The sequence below is a fragment of the Tiliqua scincoides genome, chromosome 4 (assembly GCF_035046505.1).
Source record: "Tiliqua scincoides isolate rTilSci1 chromosome 4, rTilSci1.hap2, whole genome shotgun sequence".
Classification (NCBI taxonomy): Eukaryota; Metazoa; Chordata; class Lepidosauria; order Squamata; family Scincidae; genus Tiliqua; species Tiliqua scincoides.
Window position 1 is genome coordinate 97,242,364 of NC_089824.1, and position 23,121 is coordinate 97,265,484.

A 23,121-nucleotide genomic window follows, 5' to 3' on the forward strand; every position below is an offset into this window, starting at 1 on the left:
CCCCGACTCCTACTGCATTGCCATCAGGAAGACCAGGATGTGTTGGGACCCACACGTGTGTTGACTCATCTTGGACTTCTATGCCTGTGAGGGCAAAAGTGCTGAATCATAATATGAGACAGAGCAAGTCACTGTCTCATCTACTAGTACTCACTTGGGGTGAAGACTGTAATATATACAACCAACAAAGTGGCACTGGTTTGAAAGCAATTTCATGATATTCTGTTCATTCTTATATATATTTTTCCCACTCTCACAGCAAGCTCATTTGATTTGCTAATATTCATGTCTTGTCATGTAAATTGAGTAGCTATGTGGGCTCAAACTAGGAAGAACCTTCTGCAACTTCTGCTTTAATTGGTCTTCCCTGTAGACACTGCAAAAGCACGTTTCCTCTTGCAGTTGCTGTAAGGCAGGGTTCTTGCATTTCTTGTGTAGAAGAGAGAATTTCATTCTGTAGTGCCTCAGTTGTAAGTTGAGTGGCACTCACCAGAATTTTGCCTTCTGCATAACTACTAAAGTCATGGGAACTCTGTTAATGAAGCTTTCAGTTCTCTTTAGCAGAGGTCCATAGCATCTTAGCATAATGGCCAGCTCAGCCCACACTGGAGAAGAGTTATGACCTGCTGAACACTAACAGAAGGCCCCACCCACAGGGGCACAGCCATGGATTAGAGCAGGTCCCCTTTTAAGGGAGAATGGTACTCCAGTAGAAAGCCATTTCATGTTATGTTCTCTGGCTCTTGAAATTGTAAGAAGTTTCCCCGAGCCCTGCTTATATTTGGCCTCTCTTCCAAGTTGTCTTTGTTGGGCTCATGATCTAGTAGATATTTATAAAAAGACTTTAATTTCAAATGCTAATGTGGTTTGAAGAGTATGAATTAAGTGCTCCTTAGCAACAGCTTAGTGAACAGGAATGGGAGAAATTTGTTTCTAACTCACCTTTATTTAAAAAAAAAATCAATTCCTGATTTATATTTAAAAGCACAACAAGCTTGCTGGAGTTAATCTTCTGCTTTCTTCTTTTTGAGACCTTGGTTCTGTGTGGCACTAACATTCCAGTGCCAGAAATGGGCTCAAGTTGGAGAAATCCCATTAATTTCTGTCATGCTAAAGACAGATGTGATCCCTGCCTTTAGATCAAAGAAACTATTTTGGACTCCTACTATATGATTTTATGTTTGAATTGTTAATTCTTTGTAGTTCTTATTTTCAAATGTCTGTAGCAACCAAGGACTGTTCTGCACTATTCACAGAGATTGTGTTTTTCTCAGAAAGCATAATTGCCCCAATTCAGAAAAAGGTAGTAATGTTTGTGGCTCAGGCTACAATCCTATGCATACTTGCCTGGGAGTAACTAAATGGGACTCGCTTGTGAGTAGATAGGTATAGGCTTGTACTGTCATTGAAATCAGTAGTACATGACTACAGTTTTTAAATTCCATGAATTTCAGTGAGACTTCTTTCTCTGAATTGGGGCCAGAAAGCATGAAGGACAGGTGCATGTCCATAAATATGCAGTGGATGTGGTCAGTTGGTTTTCCGAGGTGCACATCTCTGAGAATGTAGGGATCTGCGACCTGCCTTTCATTCATGTTTCATGCTTATATAGTAGGGAAGGCCAGTGGAACACTAGCACTGCTCTGGTAAACACAATTTCTCCATAAAGTGTGAGGCAGATCTATGTATTTACTCCATCCGAGCTGACTAGCTGATGCAAGGTGCCCCAAAGAGCACAGAATGTATATTTGATATTTTTCTACAGTTTTTTTGAATAGTATCAAAACCCAAAGCACACCTCTCCAGTTAGGAATGAGTTTTGCCCAAACTACCTTAAACTGTTCATATTGGTAAAAAGATGTTGCACTTTAATAATCTATATTGTGCGAAATAGCCAATGAAATGTTTGCTATAAGGAAGTGTGTTATACTATGCAGCTGTAATCTATTGAGTCTTTGTGCATTTATAAAGGGGACGGGGAAGAGGGGGGTAGCCTTCTAAAACAATTGGATGTCATTTGAATGTTTATACCAGAGCAAATTGATTACTCAGCATTCAAGGAAAAAAGGAAAGCCAAACTTGTGAACCCAGGTTGAGGAATGCTGTGTCCACCTGTTCATCTGGAGGCACTTAGTGTATTCACACCATCATTTCGGAGGTGACAAGGTTGTTTTAAAAGATGACCTTTCACCTTTGCATTCATAAGGCAAAATAGTCTTGTGATGTTGCCAGTTGGGGCCACATAACACAAGTTGTTATGTTGTACCACAAACTAAAAAATAGTTATTTCCTATGATCAGTTTGTTTCAGGAATACGGCAGGGGGAGTTACCGTATACAGTAACACTTCCATCTCAGGAATGAGTTTGTCTGCTGATTATGGATCAAGTGGGTGTTAAAAAGCACCATGAAGCGTGGAACTAAATTGTGATTGTCTAGCATGTTTGTCTTGAAAAGAGAAGGTGTGAAGAAACTCTCTTCTCCCCCCACTGCCCCAGTTTGTTCCTAAATGGTTGTATCTGATCAATGGCAGTCTGGCTGATTCTCAGCTCCATCTAGATTCACATTTTTTTGGCAGTATTGGAAATTCCACAGTGATTGCGCTGGGAAGAAGCTGGCTACTTCTTCAGATGCAGTATAGGACATGGTCCTGCCAAAGTGAAGCACTTTCACTTTCCATCAGGGTGATCTTAAGCACATTTCACCTTCCCATTGTGAAACTTATGGGGCTTTAACTTGGCTGAGTATTCCCATAATTTACATATTATCAGGCACAACCATTTGCTCTCATCAAAGATAGAATCTCAAAACACATAGACGAACAAGCCTTGCTGAGGGAGAATCAGCATGGCTTCTGTAAGGGTAAGTCTTGCCTCACGAACCTTATAGAATTCTTTGAAAAGGTCAACAGGCATGTGGATGTGGGAGAACCCGTAGACATTATATATCTGGACTTTCAGAAGGCGTTCGACACGGTCCCTCACCAAAGGCTACTGAAAAAACTCCACAGTCAGGGAATTAGAGGGCAGGTCCCTTCCTGGACTGAGACCTGGTTGAAGACCAGGAAACAGAGAGTGGGTGTCAATGGGCAATTTTCACAGTGGAGAGAGGTGAAAAGCAGTGTGCCCCAAGGATCTGTCTGTGACAGATAGGAGAGAGATCTTGGGGTGGTGGTGGACAAGTCGATGAAAATGTTGACCCAATGTGCGGTGGCGGTAAAGAAGCCCAATTCTATGCTTGGGATCATTAGAAAAGGTATTGACAACAAAGGTGCAAAAGAGGGCAGCTAAGATGATTGCTGGGCTGAGGCACCTTCCTTATGAGAAAAGGCTATGGCGTTTGGGCCTCTTCAGCCTAGAAAAGAGACGCGTGAGGGGGGGGACACGATTGAGACATAGAAAATTATGCATGGGAAGGATAAAGTGGATAGAGAGATGCTCTTTACACTCTCACATAACACCAGAACCAGGGGATATCCACTAAAATTGAGTGTTGGGAGAGTTAGGACAGACAAAAGAAAATATTTCTTTACTCAGTGTGTGGTTGGTCTGTGGAACTCCTTGCCACAGGATGTGATGACGGCATCTGGCCTGGGTGCCTTTAAAAGGGGATTGGACAAGTTTCTGGAGGAAAAATCCATTATGGGTTACAAGCCATGATGTGTATGCGCAACCTCCTGATTTTAGAAATGGGTTATGTCAGAATGCCAGATGCAGGGGAGGGCACCAGGATGAGGTCTCTTGTTATCTGGTGTGCTCCCTGGGGCATTTGGTGGGCTGCTGTGAGATACAGGAAGCTGGACTAGATGGGCCTATGGCCTGATCCAGTGGGGCTGTTCTTATGTTCTTTTCTTCCAAGCACTGTTCAACTTGCTAAGGGGCTCAGTTGCCCTGTCTAGTCTGTCTAGCATCTACAAACACTACCTCTGTGGATGGAAATGGTAGAAAAATGTTAATGACCCTTCACTTGATTTCTCTTTTGTGATGCTGCTCTCCATCCACCTCTTCATGAGCCCCTTTCACAGTGTGGCTGTTGTCTTGAAACCAGCAGCTGCTATTACTTTTCCAGTGACTATATGTGTGTTTTACGAATAAAATGGTGCTCAGTAATGTAGCAAAATATTTCACCTCATGGATCTTAATCATCTTTGTGGGTGTTCATTGAATTCATATTTCTCAAAACTGACCCCTATGTTCTCCCTCTTGGTGTGAAATATTGTGGGAGGGATCCTTAATTTCTTTGGTAAAGCTTACAATGAGCATTTCTGCTTCTTCCTGACAAGAAGCAGGCTGAGTCTGTACATCAAATCATGAAAGTTCAGTGGGCTAGTCCCCTCAACCTTGTCCCTTAACTTACAAACATTATATTTTTACAGTAATGAAATTTTTTTTAAAACACATTTTGGGTGTGATATTGGGAATGTGATGGGAAAAGTATGCTTTTAATATCTGTGGGGCAAATGCTCTCTGCTTCTGATGGTGGCTAAAGACTGAAGAGCAACCAAAATGTGCTGGACACTTTCTAATAAACCAAGTGTATTTTTACAATGAAGAGTTTGGCTCAAATTCATTTGTTTTCATTCTTTCATGACAGAAGGAGGCATGCAAATGGTTTTATTTCAGCAGTGATCTCCCCTCTCCCTCTACTCATGCATACTGAAATGCTCCTTCGCTTCTTCCTCTGTTACATCCACTTCCACTTTTCATCTATTCCTTCCTGTTGCCATACGTTCTGCCCTTTCCTACTGTATGTCTAGGGTCTTTTAAAACTTTGATAGTAGCCAGGAATGAATGAAGGGGATATGGAATATTCCATAACCTCAGTTTCTTTTATATGTTTTCCCCTGAAGCATTTTGGGGTCTGGCTACTGACAGAGATTGGACACTGAGGTGTTTTTGAAGGCACTTATTTGTTTAGCCAGCACTCTAGCACTGCAACATCTGTGTTTTCTCCTTTCGTTGCCCTGAAACACATGATCTGGAATCTTCCTTCCAGTATTGAAAACATTGGTTTTCCAAAAGCCAGAATTGCTGCACTCGATTTGTTCAACTGTGGAGCCAAGACTTCTATACTTTGGTTCAGATACTCCCCTCCCCCACACGATTAATGTCAACAAACCATTGTTTTCTCTTAATCTTCCTGGTTTGTTAAACCACAGTTTCTTGTGACATCTGAACTAAAGCTGTGGTTTGAAATCCCACAAACAAGGATATCAAACAATTTGTAGGGATCACTTAAAGAAGGGAACACGCCAGCTCATTGCTCCTTCCATCACTCACTCGTTCATGATTTAACAAACTATGGTATGTTGGATCATATTGAAAAGTTTTAGAAACATTAGTTTCTAATAGAAGGAGAAGCTTCTATTCAATTTTTCTGGAACTCAAGGAGTTGGAAATCTAAGCAGTAGCAGAAATCCCCTTTTAGAACCGAAAGCACAGAATGCAAGTCTTGTGTGTTCTCTGAAGAGGATTCATTAGAGGTAGGTAACTTTAAAAAAACACCAAAACCTACAGAAACAAAACAGGAAGTCTAATTACATATATGCATTAAATCTATGTGACCAATTATGGTGTAAATTTTGGTGTGTCATTCTCAGGAGAGAAGCGTGCTTACCTGTCACTGCCCAGGCCAGGGGTAAGTTAATTTTCATTGGGGTGGTGATGTCAGAATGTGAAATTTACAGACAAGTAATTAACATTTGCTCATTCAGTGACAGAAGTTGAATGTCACTCTTTCTATTAACTAAATTATTTTCCCTTGTTGCAGCGTTGAGTTTCTTGTTACATGGGTTGTTGATGAATCAGAAACATAAGACGCTACAAACCATGTAGCTTGATATCCCATCAAGACATCTTCTATTTAGTCTGTGTAGCCATGGTCATGTAGCCATACCCAAGTGACATCATAGCCTGCCTGCCTTCCTGAAAGTAGTCACAGAGTTTTTCTACCCCCCTCCCACCAACTTTTTGCCATATATCCTTTCTCTAACTATGGTAGTGAAGAAAGGGTTTCTGTAGTCAAGATAATCTAATTTCTTGTGCTTTTGTGGTGAATAGGAAGTACCATAATACGCTAATAAATCCTGCTTTATTTTGACCCTTTTGAAAAGGTTTGTACTGCCATTTTGCATTCAGGACATGGTTGCATCCATGAGGGATTGGGAGTATCCAAGCCAAAGGCAGAGTTTGTAAAGTGTAAATTTAACGTAAGAGGATAAGAAAATTCAGAATCTCTATTTTGACCTTGGAGGAATCTTTTGTTGTTTTATTTGTATTTTGAAAATTTAATACCTCCTTAATGAGCACTGTTTTGATGGAAGGCAACAGTTTTGCGAACATGTCAAAATTTGCAAAACGCTCATAGGCTGCAATCCTATACACATTTACTTTACCTTTATTGGCATAAAAATATATACTCATTTATCTGGGAGTAAGTTCTGTTGACTCCAGTAGGACTTGCTTCTGAGTAGGCACGCATAGGCTTGCGTTGATAGTTTTTTCTTTTAAGTTTCACTTTTGTATTTAAGTTATTCAGGTTTAAACTGCATGTTAAGCTTATGCTGTGTGTAACATTAGGCAGATAGCACCTTCTCTGTTACAGAGTTCTCTACCAGCCACCCCCTTTCCCCACCAGTGTTTTGAACAGAAATTTAGCTTGCAAGCATGGCTATGGAACTAGGGAGGAGGGGACTAAATTTCATAGGAAAAGCAGCTGGCAGAGGAAAAATTAAGCACTTCTTTCCATTCCCTGCAGAGCTTTGTATCAAAATTACATGTAGTTTTGGTGCAACATATAGTTTGGTCTTAGGTATGTGAAACTGCAATGTTTGATAAATCAGTTTAGTGTGTCTTGGCTATCTTGCCATAGCATTCAGTTTGCTCAAAGGATATTGTGAAATGTAGTATAAAGCTAGTAAATAATACCTTATCCGCAGCCTTAGATGGGCTAGTAGTAGTAATGTTGGCATCAAATGCCATTTAGTAACTTTTTAATTTTTGTTTTATACAGAAGCATAATGCAAATTTGAAAGCCTTAAAGCCAGTCAGACTGGATAGTGAGGTAAAGTGTGTTTCTTTGGTTTTTTATTTTATTAGTACACAGTTGTTGTTTTATGAGCCTAAATATAAAATGACAGCCTATTTTGTGTGTTTTGCAGGAACAAGCCAAACTTGGAAAATTAGGCTTAGAACTGCATAAGCTGACATCACGAGTTGATTCTGAGTTTGAGAAATGGGATGACCCAGACAATGAGATTGCACGGCTTGGACACAGCCTATCCAGCATTGCCTATTCTATGTACTTATTTACAAGGTAACAAACAGGACAGGGAGGGGAAAATGTGAAGAAGAAACCTTTTGCAGCATTATCCTTTTTCTTCTCTCTCCCTCCCCGCCCTCTATTGCCACCCCCATTCTTGAAATCTAGAATATAATTTCTTTGGGGTGGAACCTGTCTTTTGTTAGTCTGACAGCTAAACTAGACATTATACTAAATGTGTGGCTGGCTGGTAATGGAAATGGCAATTGTGTGTTCAGCTGCTTGGTCTCTTTTTACTGCATCTTGTTCAAACTCAAAGACTTTATGTCAACATTGTAATGTTTTGTGTTACTTGAACATCATTGGCTGCAGTGGGTGCATGGGGTGGGTGTGGAAATACGGAATATCACAATGCTGCAACATTACTCAAGTGCTACTTTGAAGGCTTTTTCCTCCATGGTTTCCAAGTTATAAAGGATGTGAGAGAGCTAAATGTATAGTTTCTGCTTTTTTGGTGGCCGCTGCACCAGAACATCTAGCTTGGTCCTCAGAAGTGCTGCGTATAGTGATGGTGTTGTATAAAATGAATTATAAAGGCTTCTTTGCACTGAGGCAAAATATGAGCAGTCTTATGCAGAGCTGGCCAAATTGCAGAAACAAGCAAGGCATCTGCCTGGGCCAACAATATTTTACAGGCATCAATAAAACCACAAGCAAATTGACAGGTGTGTTCGAGGATCTCTTGCAAGGGGTGTTGGGTGCCTCTGTTTGGATTGTGCATGACCAAATGAAGTTCAAGAGTTTTGCCCCATCATCCTCTGCAACATTACCAGTGATCCTGGGTTTCAGTTGTGTGCCTTGTGATCTTATACTACTGACAGAGCCCAAGAAGCATTTAGCAGTCTTATGGCAATTTCTTCTTCTGAAGCTTAGCAAAACTGTATGAGGCCCAAATCCTAACCAGCTTTCCAGCTCTGACATAGCTCTTCTGCTGGGGCATGTGCTGCATCTTGCAGCTGGAGGGCAGTAACGGAGGCCTCCTCAAGGTAAGGGAATATTTGTTCCCTTACCTTGGAGCTGCATTGCCCTTTTCAGTGCTGGAAAGTTGGTTAGGACTGCTCTCTCAATCTCATTGCAAGGACATTTTATATTTCATATTGGTGAAATTGCACATTGTGTCCTCATTTCAAGCCATTCTCAATACACTTGAACAGACCTTGTATTTTTGTGTGTGTGTTTGAGATGCTAACAGTCCAATCTTGTGCATGCTTGCTCAGAAGGAAGCTCTACTGAATACAGTGGAGTTGTACTCCCAAGTAACTGTGCACATAATTGCAGGAAATAACCTTAACTTAGTTTACTGCTTTCTAATATTTTCCAACAAAAACAGCTCTCACGTTGCTATGTTAGGCACTGTGCTTCTATCTGTTAATCTTCAGTCAGGATATTTAAGGGTCCAATTCTGTTGAAGTTTCCAGCACTGATGCAGCCACAATGTATCCCCAAGGTAAGGGAGCAGACATTCCCTTACCTTGAAGAAGGCTCTGTGACTGCCCACCACCACCGCAGGATTGGCATGGCTGCATCAGCGCTGGAAAGTTGGATAGGATTGGGCCCTGAAACTGTCTCACTCCAGTCCATCGAGGTATCTGCTTTGCAAAGCCTTTACTGTCCTACTATAGCTCCAGCTTTTCTGTATCTTTAGCTATCAGCCTTCTGTCATTGCAGAGGTTGTAGATTGAACTCCCTTTAATAGTCTGTTGATGGCTAAACAACAATTTTTCTTTTTTTTACCATTTAGAGGGGAAGGACTGCTGAAAACCACCCAGGACTTATTTGAGCAAGCGGAGGTAATATAACAACCAAAAGGGACTTTGTAAGTTAAGCTGTTGGAAAATTTTATTCTTGAGTCTCATTCCTGTTTCAGCATAAGGTCCTACAGCAGAAGTATCTTGCAATAAAATCTTGAGGTCTTTGGTATTCACCAAGTAACCTATGGGTGACCAAATGATATGGCTGTTCTTAACATAGTAAATTAGTATTTTCCCTGACAAAATCTTATTCCTCCCTTGGATCATGATATATACTAAATAGCCCAATCCTAAACTGCCACAGCAGGGCTGCACGGCCCACACTGCATCCAGTGCAGCTCAGGAAGCAGCTGGAGGTCTCCTTGGGTAAGGGGATATATTTCCCCTTACCCTGAGTAAAGCCCCAGGTGTCCCTATGTATTTTCTCAGATCTTTGCCAGCTATGGAAGCTGATGCAAATCCTGGAAGCCCTGTGTAGGGCTGCCCAGCCTGGGAAGGGGGTTTGCATGCGCCATCTGCCACTACCACCAATCCTACCCCTCTCCTGGGCCTGACACCCCCCTCATTCTTCCCCCCCCATCCAGAAATACCCCTAACCCACCTCCAAAATATTCTCCTGCCACCCTCTCCCAGCTCCTGCACCGCCTGATGCAACCTTACCTGTAACAGCTGATGCTGGGATGGGATGTGGTGCCAGCAGGCCAGCGTAGCCTGTTCGACTTGCACTGCCAGCTCACAAGTAGCTGCAAACCTGCCTTGTGGTACATTTGCAACCCTGAACCAATGTGGGGACAGCTGTGCCGGCTCATTGCAGTTAGGGTTGTGCTGTTAATCTGTTTGTGTCAATATGTATTGTAGTAAATATTTTTATACATCCTTAGTTTGAAGACTATATTAATTGAATTTGAGGGGGCTGAGAAAGGAAGTGGGGTAAGTCTTGCTCACTCCAGTTATTGTGTTGTTTATCATTCCCCCAACTATGATCAGGATGAAAAGGGGACAGGATGCTTAGTAGCCATCCAAATGCTTTCTCTAAAACTGTGGAAGAACTGTTGAACTGCGTTTTGAAGGAGCCTCTCTTGTGTGCACTCTCTTTCAATGTGACTGCCTGGACGGATTGGATAAAGGAATGCAGTGGAATGGCTTGGCTGGTTGTGCAGGGAATGTTACCATAAATTATTCTGCTTTTTAAAAGTCTTTTGCATTAGTGTCTTTCTTTCAACTGAGCTCTTCCAGTTTGTGACCCTTCAAGCCAGATGTTGCCACATATTGGCAGCCTATTGGGGTTGGTCACCCACCTATTCACTCTCATTTCCTTACCTGCTTAGAGATGGAAAAAATATGAAGGCTGTCAAATAATTGCATTTGGTTTGGTGGATAACACTTTTTACAAGCTGGGTATACATAATTGGGGCAGAACTAAGGAGTGGTTGTCTTTTCATTTAAATTTTTTTCTTCTTGTGTTAGGCCTTTGCTGCAGAGGGATTAAAGCTCACTTCAGCTCTTCTAGCATTTTCCAATCAGGTACTATACAGTTTTTTTTATCTCTACTCCTTAATATGAGAATAGAGGTCTCTGGCCTTGTTTCCTCAGTCTTCTACAGTGTCTGTAATATTTAGCAGGCCTAACCGATTGAAATCTGTTTCAGCTAGAAGATGATGACAAACCATTGCTTCTGCAGGAGATTGACAAGATGGTCCCTGCATATCAGCAGCTTCAGGTAACCGCTAAAACCCCTGCCCAGGGTAAAACTGCAACTTTTACAAAGGTAAGCTGTTTAATACAAGTTTTCACAAAACATTGCCTCTGGAAATCTGATTTCTCCTATCTTTTGTTTATATTTGTTTCTCAAACCAAAACTGGTATTTCTGCGTTTACCGAACCTTGAAGAGCATGGTTTGGACAGGACACAATGAGGTATTGTTTCTAAAACCAAGTCTGTCTCAACTTGGTTGGCATCCTGGAAAGGAGGCCACCTTATGATTGTGCCATGAGGATTACACAAAGATTAAAATAGTGTACCTGGTGTTGTTCCTTGCAAGCCATGGTCAATATGATTTGTAGAAAGGCAGCATGCACACTTTCTAAATAAATGTGCTTAAAAAAGTAACATGAGACTCAACTTACAAATAAACAAACCTCTTTTCTTACTCAAATCCACACCTTGTAAAAACTGTATTCAGGTGTTACTTCTGTGTTTTAAAAGCAAGATAAAGTACTGAATGGTTGAATACAACTATAAAATTGATGGTTTCAGTTGTCTCCCTAAATTTCATTTACATGCCAATGAAGGATTCTATTCTATCCCTAAATTTCATGTCAGAGGAATTGGCACCTTGCCTGTATCACAGCTTGGATGACCAGAAAATTGCTTCCATTTCTCAAAAATTATGAGTGGTACATATGTTTATAACGCAGGCCAACACACATTTTGCTTCCTTAAACGTTACACCAATTCCTGGGTATATTTGGGGTGCCGATTCCAAAAATGGCATCTGTTTTGCCTTATCACGCCTAGTTTTGGAGATATAGTATAGCCTCTTTAGTGAATGGTTCAAGCAGCTTCTTCATGAGAAAGCCTACACCATGGCTTCCTCATGAGCAGGGGTGTCAAACGTAAGGCCCAGGGGGCCAGATGCGGCCTGCAGAACCTTTTTATCTGGCCCTTAGGCTAGCAGCTGAGCAATGCTGAGGGGTTACTGCTGAAAGTAGCCCACGTGAAAATTGGGCTCTCCCATATCTTGAAAGATTATCAAGATTTGTGTATTTTTTGCAACTAATGAGTTCCTAAATGAGAAAAAGTGGTGCATATTTTTTGCTATGACCAGTTTAATGACATCACTTCTTGCCTAATGACATCACTTCCGGCCCTCAGAAGGCACCATGAATGCTATTTGACCCTCTTTATGAAACGAGTTTGACATCCCTGCTCATGAGGAAGCTGCTTGAACCATTCACTAATGAGGCTATACTATATCTCCAAAACTAGACGTGATAGGGCAAAACAGATGCCATTTTTGGAATCGGCACCCCAAATTCATATCAAACCACCATAAAGTTTGGGGAAAACTTTTCTGACCCTCAATTTTGTAGGCCTGTGTAATTTAGTATTAAAGAGAAGCTGTTTCTAAGGTGTGTGTGTGTGTGTGTGTGTGTGTGCGCGCGTGTGTGACCCCAGCACCTTTTGAAGTGTTTAAAAATGTAATTAATTGCTCTGGTTAAAAGCTACACAGCTATTCAACTAAAGGACAGTGATACTTTTGGGATACAATCTAGCCAGAAGCTTCTCTACAAAAAGCCAATTTAAGTAAATCGGAGCTGTGCAAGAACACTACCATGCTCTTGAACAATGCTCATCCATTTTATTGGGGCTTATGTAACAAACTACCTGCTTTGAATTATGCCCTGTACTCCTCAAAAACAGGAAATTTTCCAAATGAGGGAAAAATTGCGGGTAGAGTCTGAATCACTAATGAATGTGCTTAATAAATGATTTGCTTATGTTTCCATCAATTTGTTTGATACATCAATTTGTTTCTTTGCCCTGACTTATTGTGCTTTTAGGTAGATGCTTGTATTCAGAAGGCAAAATATATTTTGGATGTTCTGGCACAAGTCCTCCCTCTGAGCTGCAAGTTACTGAGAAAGGTGAGTTGACGTGCATATAAAATGTGGCAAAAAATAAACCCACTTCTGTAGTGAGTCATTTGCTTTATTGCAAAATTTATTTTATTGTAGCACAAAGCAGGAAACCGTCACCTAAGAGCACATCGTCCTTGGAGAGAAAATGGCCTGCATGCAGTTGCAAAAGAAGGTAGTGGCCTGACTGGGAGAAGTGACTCCTTTGGGATCAAGTCCTTGGAACAGCATGTTGCAAGCCTCACATTTTTGGAGAACAAATAATTCTAAGGTTTTTTGGTGAATGAAAAGTTTTCCATATGGGAATTGGCACAGTAATTCCCTTCTAATTGCTTTCTTTCAAGAAAGGTGAAACCAGATTAGAAAAAGCTGTGGTAACCTTTTCACATCTAATAGATGTCATGGTACTTGGCAGTTAACAAAAGCAACAGTCAGCTTTAATGGCTGCATATTTTTGTAAGGCAAATGTTTCTTTGTTCACTATTAATACTGCTATTTTTGTAATTGTACACTTTTGAATGTCTTACTTTTCAACCCCAAAGATGCTGCTATGAATGCTTATGCACAAAACTGGATAGTCTTGGATATGCTACATGGAAAACTGGGTATTTTCTCATTTGGAAGTTATTGCCAATGTGATTAAAGGACGCTTGTCCATAATTAGTTGTTCTGGAGGGCTGCTTTGAAAAGGAAGTAATACTGATGGGCCACTGTCTCAACCCTGCTTTCTAAAGTGGCCTGCCAGCAAGTTGTTGACACAAATGCCACATTCACTTGGCAACTGGAAGGGGGGCAGATTTGGTCCTTCAGTGTTGCTGATCTTCTAGAACCTTTAGTTACAAGAAAGCTTTAATGATGAGAGCCTTCTTGCAAACCTCACTTGAATAAACACATTTGCCACCTTATCTAGGATTTTTTAAAGAGTATTATCGTTGATGAAGCTAGCTACAATTAAAGCTTACTTTATCTTGACTTCTCTTGATATTATACATATCCTATTAGTAAATTTTCACAATGCAATCTAAGCAAACTTACTCAAAATAAACCTTAAAGAATGTAGTGAAACTCACTACCTAGGAAGTGTGCTTAGGATTGTAATCTTAAAATGTTTTGAGCCTTCTTCTCAAAGGAAGGTTTTGCATTGTAAGGCTTAAAATTACACTTGGAAATTAAGCTGGAGCTGTTAAATTCAAGTCACTACAAAGAGGGCATTATGCGATTCCTAGAGACTAAAAACGCTTCTCCAAGCTTGTTTGAAATGTGCGCATACTTGTTGTACTGTATGAAATGAAGCTTGCTTGTTTTGGTCCTAAATTTCTTACATCTTTCATTCACCCCTAATTTAGAGTACTGTAAACTGAGATGATTTAGAAAGTGATATTTCCAGTAAATTGCTCCTCTTTTACTTTTGGACAGACTACAGCAGGGGTATCAAACCTGTTTCATACAGCAGGCTAAACAGCATTCATGATGCCTGCTGAGGGCTAGCAGTAATGTCATTAAGCAGGTTATGACCAGAAATAAGCACTTTTTTCCCCACTTAGCTGCAAATGACAGAAGAGAAAATATGCAAATCTTGGCCTGTCCCATATTTTGAAAACATGAACAATTATGTGGGCTGCATTTTCAGCAGCTGCTGAATAAAGAGCTTCTGCAGGCTGCACCCAGCCTGCCACGAACCATATGCTTGACACCCCTGGCCTAGGCAGTTGGTGACAAGTAAGGGATTTCTAATGCTGTTTACCTTACAGTGTTAGGAATGAAAAGGCATTAGTAAGGAAGAAGTGGCAGGTGAGTGCTTAATCTTTTTTATTCACCTGCTGCTTTTATGCTGTGTGTAGATACTGGCACTCATTCACTCTGTCTGGAAAAAAAGATTATGTTGCCCAGTCAGTTTGGTAGGGGGAGAATTTAAGCATTCTGTATTAATCCTTTCTCTCCTGCAGACACCCCCCAACACACACATGCTGTAAACCTCAAAATCAACACAGGATTGTGAATCCCACATTTGCTGATGAAAACTAGTTCCCGCCTTAATTATCACACACCTCCTCCTATTCAGGTGTATGTTTCAGCATTAAAAACCAAGGTAGTAAAACAGTAATGAAAGACTGATTGTTACATTTTATCTGTAAAACATTTAACAAAAGCTTTTATTGACAGTAAGAGGGGCAAAATTCAGGCCACTCATTTCAGCATTGCCCTCTTAAAGAAATATGAGACGATTCAGCAGCAGTTATGGTATGTGAAATCTCACTGACATCATTGAGAGATTTAAGCACATGCTTAAAGGCTTTTTTACAAATGTTCCTTTAGGTGTTTAAGGCTGGATTTTGCCTTAGTTGACTGAAAATCCAAAACTGTTCATTATCTTGCTATTTCAAATAAAGAAATGTGTCTGGATTCCATCCCTCATCCCAAGTATGAATGCCCAGAAGTCACTTTACCATGGGGTATACTGGAAGCTGTCTCATGCAAGCTGCACTTCAGCTATGAAATATTTAGTTCTTATTCTTTGTATTCTATCAGCTGTTTGTAGAACTAGGTCATCCTGAAGTGGAATTAAAACGTTTTGACAAAATGTCTTCATATTCTTTCCGTGTCAAAAGCCCCTGAGTGATGCTTTTGCTTTCTTCAAACTTTGGTAGTACAACCGCAATGTATCCTTCTGTAGAAGGCTAGAAAAAAAATATAATAGGTGAGAGGAAGAAAAAAGGAGGGAGAAAAGGCTAAAAGTGGTTCAAAATTCTTACCTTTTCTTGCAAGAGAGATGGGTTGTTCAGGATATTTTCATTTACTTCTATCAATCTTCCCCTTATACAGCTGCAGAGAATTTTCAGTTTAGTAAAATCTAGACTGCTAAAAATGCAGTACCTGTACAAACAAAATCCTGCTTACTTACCTATATATTGTATATTCTTCTCCATCAGAGCAGGAAATTCGACACAGAGGGGCAAGTTCTGTTAGAAACTGAGCACCCTGGTTGGAAACACAATACAGAATTGTTAAGAGGAGACACAACAAGAGGCTGACCAGCTTCTGCTACCAATGGATGTGCTTTTAAGACTGAACATTGGGAAATGTCATTTTGTTAACCTGAGCAAAAGTTTTGAAATGAAGAAAAATGGGTACTGTACCATGGATCATTGATTACCATGTTTTCTTTCCTCCCTTAACAAAGATGAAAGGGAGGGTTGTTGGCATATCTACTGGCTTGGTTTGACTCTAGATGTAATGAAACCAATGTGTAAAATCTCTGCTTACCTATGAACTACATGAGGCTGGACATACACCCCACTGTCTCCTATATCATGTCATATTATACCTTACCCTTGAGATAGGGTGGGGAAAGTTAAAGATGTTAGCCAAGTCCTTCTCTAAGGAAACTGACTGTAATACCCAAATCTATAAAGATAATTCAGTCCCAATGATTTCAATTCTGAACTAGGAGCTGGCAACTAGCAGCCTAAGCTCAGTGCTGTTTTCTGTGAGGTGCCATCAATCAATATGGCTCAGATCAAAGGAAAATGATGTGCAGGTACAATGGACACACTGGTTTATATAACCAGTTGACTTTCCTACCAAAAAGGTAGTGAGATATGCAAACAATAGGTTTCTCATTAGAACCACCATAATTTATAGTGAGAACTTTTCTAATCTCAGAGCAACAGGGAGGGATTTGGCTCCCTGGTCAAATTCTTCCTTTTCTTCTCTGAAGGGAAGGAAGTAGACTCTTCCTGCTCCCCTGCCTTTAGGAGGAATGTAGGAAGGAAGTCAGGCAAATTCGGCTATGTCATCAAGGGGAGAAGCCTTCCTCTCAATGATATACTCTAATCAATTCTCTCCCCGTACCCCATATCAGATAAAAACCTTCAAGTTACTTTTGAATGGGAAGAAGTGGACCCCCCTATTAAAATTTCCAAAGAATAGCATAATATGCATCATTTCCCCCACCTCAACACTGATAAAGATGACCAAGATCCTTGCTGCAGATAGTAATTTATGATTTCAAAAACAGCTCCTGCTTATAGCACATAATGTGATAGTATTTTGTTTTTGCTTTCTTAAAATCTTCTTAGAAGAACCAGTGACTAAATGACTGGGTTCTTCAGCTAAATATTGAATTTACCATACCCGTTTAGATTTTCCAGAAACTTTATTCTGCAGCCTGCTACAGTTGGCACTGATCTGGTAACTAATACTCTTAATTGGTTTTCTCAGAAGAGGATGGGCATCTGCAACAGTGATGACACAGATTCTACAAGAAAGCAAGATAAAACAATTATCAAATTATTATCCTCATCAGAAATCAATTTAAACTTGTATTAAATAGAAAAAAAACTACTGATAATTAAAGTCATGCTTTCTTACAAAAGATTTATTCTGAAAAGCTAGAGGCCTTTAACAAAGATTACTGGTACAATCATATACAGAAACACATTTTTAAAGGGTCACAGCAAATTATCAATAAAGCCCTAACCCAACATTTTGTGTAGTTAATTTATCATCACTGTTAAAAAAAACACACACACACAATCTCAGCTTGCACCAAAAGATAGTAGCCTCAAGCCAGCTCTAGCTACAGTAAATAAGATGAACCTTTTTCATCTCATGGTACACTGAGAAGGTGCTAAAATTGTTAAGGCATACCTTCTGTTTTTTGACAATTGACAAGGCAAACTGCACTGCCAGCTAGGGGCTCACATCTCCCAGTGGCCCTATTAACATACGACCCTCCCCCAAACTCCGGTTGCACACCAGTGTGCCATAGCAAGTGGCTACAAATCGCTGTGTAAATGCAGGTGTACAAGGATATACATCTTACTAAAGCAATAGAGGGCAGAATGAATGCCAGGCTAACGACAATACAATGTAGGTGGGAACTATCCTGTAATGCAGTGGTTTTCAACCGCTGTGACGCGGCACACTGGTGTGCCATGAGGCTGCCTCAGGTGTGCCACAGGTCCAAGGAGTCAGGTGGCAGCGGCAGCTGTGCGCAGGGGAGAAGCAGCGTCTTGGAGCCTTGCGTGGCAGCAGGAGAGAAATGGGCAGCTGCGCAGGGGCTTGAACGCGCCTGCTGGTGCCTGCCCCGTGCGCTGACTGGGTAGCCAGCCAGGCAGTTAGAGAAGCTGGAGAAAAGTGGAGGGAGTGAGGGTGAGCAGCGAGAGGAAGGTGGGAGTGAGAGCAAGCCTGAAGGTGGAAGTTAGGAGCCAGAAGCAGCTGGCTGGCAAGGATCCTGGAGAGACCTTTTTCCTTGTCTTCAATGCCCCAAAGTGACCCTGCATGCGTAGCCTCCCCAGCAAGGCTTTGGCAGGAAGGGCGCTGGGCCACAATCCTATCCACAGTTACCTAGGAGTAAGCCCGACTATAATGGGGCTTACTTCTGAGTAGACGTACAGAGGCTTGCTTGCATTCTTTCTTGAATAAACGAGCAGGCAAGTTATGCTTTTCTTCCCCCCCACCTCCTCCCCTCCTGCACACACATCCCCCATCATAATTGCAGTTAACCCCTCTCTTTCCGCCCCTCCCCTCCCTCTTCACCACCTTCCAAAGTTCAGAAGGTGCCTCCCATTCCCTTTCTCTCTCTCTCTCCCTCCCCCCCAGTGAATCCTGCACTTGTTTCAGCCACATCTCCTCACTGTCCCTCACAACACATTTCTATTTCTCCAGTGTGCTCAGTCTTATCTCTCTTTGCCACTTCCTAGCATATCAGAGCACATCATTTGATAACAGTTTGAACAGACCTGCTTGTTCCTCTGAAGAACATTGTTCTTCCTTTCCAGAAACCACATACACCTCCCTCTCCAAGCTTCTGGGGAATTTCTTTCATTGTCATGTAATGATCTAAGGCTGCCATCCTAACCACACTTTCCTGACAGTAAGCCCCATTGAACAAAATAGGACTTACTTCCGAGTAGACCTGGTTAGGCTTGTGCCCTTAGTTATATTAATTCAATTAATTGTAACATAATAATGTAATTAAAAAGTAGTAGTGTGGCTTGACAACTTTAGTGCCTTGTCAGTGTGCCATGAGCTGAAAAAGGTTGAAAATGGCTGCTGTAATGTGTCTATTACCAAGTGAAATTCCATTCATACTATCATTGCACAGGTATCACAGGCACTTACTGGTGATACAATTACTAATGAGTGACGTACCCACATCCCATTCTGAATTTTTTTTTACGTTTGCTCTTACACGTCATTCTGCAGGTTCCACTGAAAAACCTTGTGTAACCTCTCAGATAACATTTATTGGTGTAACCTCTATTAAAATGTGCTACATGCAAGTTTTATACAGCCAACAAATCAATGCAGTAAAATATATTAAGAATCTTTATATATTCCTCTTCAGTCCACTTATCAATATCTTAAGAATAGAGCAATATTTTCAAACTGTAAATATTACCTAATGGTAGGGGTTTAATACTGAATTCTTTTGAAAAGGGAATGTTTGGCTGCTGAAAAGATGCTGTCCCACAAGAAGCGTTTGTTTTCATACCAGTGTCTGTTTTCATACAAGCATACATACTCAAGGCTGCAAGTGACAGTGCAAGTTTGGAGAGAGCGCCACTGAACACAGTAGCATGCATTTCTGACTAAACATGTACAGGACTGGGCAGCAAGGTTGCTCACCTGTTAGAATGCTGCAATATGCAGTGATCTTCATTTGGATTACCTTTTACATCTGGGGGGGAAAGGTTGTTTTTCATTAGTTGAAAATGATCATTAGTTGAAGACTAAGTGCAGTGTTCAAACTGACTAAAATTAGATGAGTTTTCCACTGCTAAAGCTACCACACTATGTATACTTTCCAAGGTGCGAGTGCTACTGAATTCTACTGTTTCAGGATGGATATCCCTTATCCAAAGTGCCTGGGACCAGAAGTATTTTGAATATCTTATTTTTTCATATTTTGGAATATTTGCATATACTTAATAAGACATCTTGGGGATGGGGCTCAAATCTAAACAAAATTAATTTATGCTTCATATACCCCTTATACACATAGCCAGAAAATAATTTTATACAATTTTTTTAAGTAACTGTGTGCATAAAACAAGGTTTGTGCATGAAACACAGTTTGTGATTTTATTTCTTTAGGCAAAAACGTTATTTAAAAGTCGGTGTTCAAAAAAATTTCATATTTTGAAATATTCTGTATTTTGGAATTGTAGATAAGGAGTACTCAACCTGTGCTCACACTGTAATACAAAACATGTAGGCTAGAGTCTGCTTCTTTATCAGCATGAAGAATGGGGTGTGTGTACACACTCACAAATAGTAAACACTGGGCTAAAAGACTATGAGATAATGTCACAGATGATAGGATCCCTTGCATTTAATGGCTTTTTGGTACCACTTTATGCCTTTTCCTTCCCTTAACTCAGTGGTTCTCACACATTTAGCAACAGGACTCACTTTTTAGAATGAGAATCTGTCAGGACCCACTGGAAGTGATGTCATGACTAGAAGTGACATCATCAAGCAGGACCAACAATCCTAGGCTGCAATCCTACCCACACTTACCCAGGAGTAAGTCCCATTTACTATCGTTGTTAAAAGTACAGGTCTGTAAAAGTTCCCCAACATACCAGTCTAATATATTAAAAATAAAATATTGAAATGAATGGGGAACCACCTGAAATTGGCTTGTGACCCACCTAGTAGGTCCCGACCTACAGTTTGAAAAAACATTGCCTTAACTCATTTTTGCCTGGTCTACAGGGGTACGCTTTTGGTCCCTGTTGCATATATGCAACATTGGGCAGAAATAGCTTAATGTGTGTACGTACAGACAAAAACACACCAACTACTTCATGGTTTAATAAAGTGGGCTGTAGTTCCTAAAAAGTTTATACCACTGAAAGTCTATCAAGTCTTTAAGATAAGAGCAGTACCCTGTGCAAGCTGAATTTTGCCTGGCAAATAGGGTGCAGATGTAACTAATGCAGTGTTAAGCCCATGACCCACATTTGAGAAGGAAGATCTGTTGGGACCCACCGGAAGTGATGTCATTAACCTGGAAGTGGTGTTGTGGCTGGAAGTGACAACGAGCAGGAAAAAGCTTTTGACAGTTCTTGGCTGCAATGCTTACCCGGGAGTGAGCCCCACTGATTATCACTGTTAAAAGCACAGACGTCATAGCCTGTTAAAAGTGCAGATCTCCCCAAACGCAGCCATGTGCCATGTCGGCAACAAGTCTGACATACTATTATTATTATTATTATTATTATTAACAGTATTTATATACCGCTTTTCAACTAAAAGTTCACAAAGCGGTTTACAGAGAAAAATCAAATAACTAAATGGCTCCCTGTCCCAATAGGGCTCACAATCTAAAAAGATGCAAAAGAACACCAGCAGACAGCCACTAGAAAAGACACTGCTGGGGCCAGTTACACTCCCCCTGCTTAAAAAAGAGGAGCACCCACTTGAAAAAGCGCCTCTAAAGATAGAATACTGAAATGAATAGAGACCCAACTGAAGTTGTCTCGCGACCCACCCAGTGAGTCCCGACCCACAGTTTGAGAAACGAGTGAACGTGGGAGCTGAGCGGTCAGGTCCCCTTCAGCCCAAACCCTGGAGATGCAAAGGGAGGCACCTGGGAGCTTGGGGGCACAGCGTGGGGCGGAGTGGGCTGAAGGGGGGCGCAGCGAGGAAGAGGCAGAGGACATGCGGGGGCAGCTCTCGGCTGGGGGCGGCTGAGGAAGGGCGGGTCCAGGCTGGGGTCCCTGGAAGCCCAGGGGTGCTGCGTGACAGGCCTGGCAGGGCGCCAGGCGAGGGGACCGAGCTCGCCTTCAAGCTACCCCCTGCCCCTCCGCGCCACGAGGCCCCCTCACCTGGCTTGTACCAGCGGGTGAAGTAGCGCTCCGTCACTCCGGGCACCGGCGCCGGAGAAGCCGCCGCAGCCGCGGGACCTTCGTCCGCCATGGCGCACACGCGCGTCAGGGAGCGAGGGGAACACCCCCAGCCTCTCTCCCTCTCGCCCACACTCCGGGGGGGGAGACTAAGCGCCGGAAGTGCCTCATCGAGAACAGCGACACTTCCGGTGCCGACTGAACGCGCGTGACGCGCATGCGCGGAGTACCTCAGAGCACCATAGAGGTAGGAAAAGCAGTTCGCCCCCCCCGCCACTCCACACCTCAGCGTTCCAATTGGAGGAGCTGTGCTGGGCTTAGCGTTCTCCCTTTACTGCCCAGAGTACAAACCTGTGCTTGTCTACTCAGAAGTAAGTCCCATAGTCTTCAGTGGGGCTTCCTCCCAGGAAAGTGTGCACAGGATTGCAGCCCTCAGGCAGCGATTCTCTCCCCACTTTCCTAGGAGTAAGCCTCGTTGAACTCAGTGGAGCTTACTTCTGAGTAGGCATGCCTAGGATTGGGCTGCTGAGCAGCAGCATTCCCTGTCTGCAGTGCTCTGTCTACCACCTTGCAGCCCAAGCCTAAGCGGGTCTACTCAGAAGTAAGTCCCATTATGTTCAGTGGGGCTTGCTCCTAGGAAAGTGTGCATAGGATTGTAGCCCAACCCTGGAAATAGCAGCCCTCTTAGAGGGAATTGAATAGCAGCTCTCAGTTACAAGAATACCATTAGTGCTGTTCTTTACACACCTGTTCACATTCCATTCATGTGCTACCTAAGGTTACGCAAACCCTGTACACAAGGAAGGATGTACACAAACTATTCAAATATGAAGCCCCCATTTGAAGCCCCCATTCAAACATGATGGACTAGAAAAGCTTGCCCACCAGTGTATAGCAGTATGAAACCAGTCAAGAGAAGGAGCTGGTTGGTACCAGATGATTCCCTGGGGCCTCGAGAAGACTACACACACCTTCTCCCTGTTGTTAGTTATTGCAGAGGTAGAGGCTTGAATGGCAATCCTCTGTAAGCTGATCTTGGATAAACTGACTCACAGCACAATCCTAGGCATATCTGCTCAGCAGTTAAGCCATTTCTGCCCAGCCTTGCATATACACAACAAAGACCAAATGTGTACAGCTGTGGGCCAGGCAACAATGGGTTAAGTCCTATTTTCTCCAGTGGCCTTCCTCTCAGGAAAGTGTGTGTAGGATTGCAGCTTCCATTTCTTTTAAAGCTTCTGAGAGTTGCTAATTGCAAGCAAGCAGTCCTTCAAACAACTAGAAGGCCTTCAGAGCAAAAAATAACCCAACTACCTTTAGTTGCCATAGAAAATCTGTCGGGCTGACAGAATAGGAAAAAGCAGTGGAGGGGGAAGATATAGAAAGGGTCTGACTTGCCTTACATGTAACAAATCAGATCCTTTATCCCAGGGCCTAGGAGAGGGGAGTAAAGCAGGTAATTTGAAACCAGGCCCAGGGTCAGAAAGGGGACCCAGGAGCCAAAGGAGGGGGCCCAGAAAGTTCCTGGGATCTGACCTGAACTTGCTGATGGGC

The 23,121-nt window shown here is 42.0% G+C and overlaps 2 protein-coding genes across 2 annotated transcripts in view; one reads left to right on the forward strand and one right to left on the reverse strand.

Annotated features, from left to right (window-relative positions):
- The window catches only part of CTNNAL1 (catenin alpha like 1), a 65,982-nt gene extending 50,692 nt beyond the window's left edge, over positions 1-15,290 (forward strand). Inside the window, exons 12-19 of the mRNA XM_066623048.1 lie at positions 5,599-5,636; positions 7,011-7,061; positions 7,159-7,313; positions 9,061-9,109; positions 10,538-10,594; positions 10,719-10,838; positions 12,635-12,718; positions 12,809-15,290. Of these exons, the coding sequence (XP_066479145.1) occupies positions 5,599-5,636; positions 7,011-7,061; positions 7,159-7,313; positions 9,061-9,109; positions 10,538-10,594; positions 10,719-10,838; positions 12,635-12,718; positions 12,809-12,973 (719 nt within the window). The 3' untranslated portion in view covers positions 12,974-15,290. The remainder of the gene's footprint in view (positions 1-5,598; positions 5,637-7,010; positions 7,062-7,158; positions 7,314-9,060; positions 9,110-10,537; positions 10,595-10,718; positions 10,839-12,634; positions 12,719-12,808) is intronic.
- Positions 14,814-21,734, reverse strand: ABITRAM (actin binding transcription modulator). The gene is made up of 6 exons (XM_066623049.1): positions 21,550-21,734; positions 19,343-19,394; positions 16,844-16,967; positions 15,612-15,688; positions 15,463-15,532; positions 14,814-15,387 (listed from the first exon to the last, which is right to left on the reverse strand). Exons 1-6 carry the CDS (start codon positions 21,638-21,640, stop codon positions 15,256-15,258), a joined length of 546 nt encoding a protein of 181 aa, XP_066479146.1. The 5' UTR covers positions 21,641-21,734; the 3' UTR covers positions 14,814-15,255.
- Between the last annotated feature and the right edge of the window lie 1,387 nt (positions 21,735-23,121).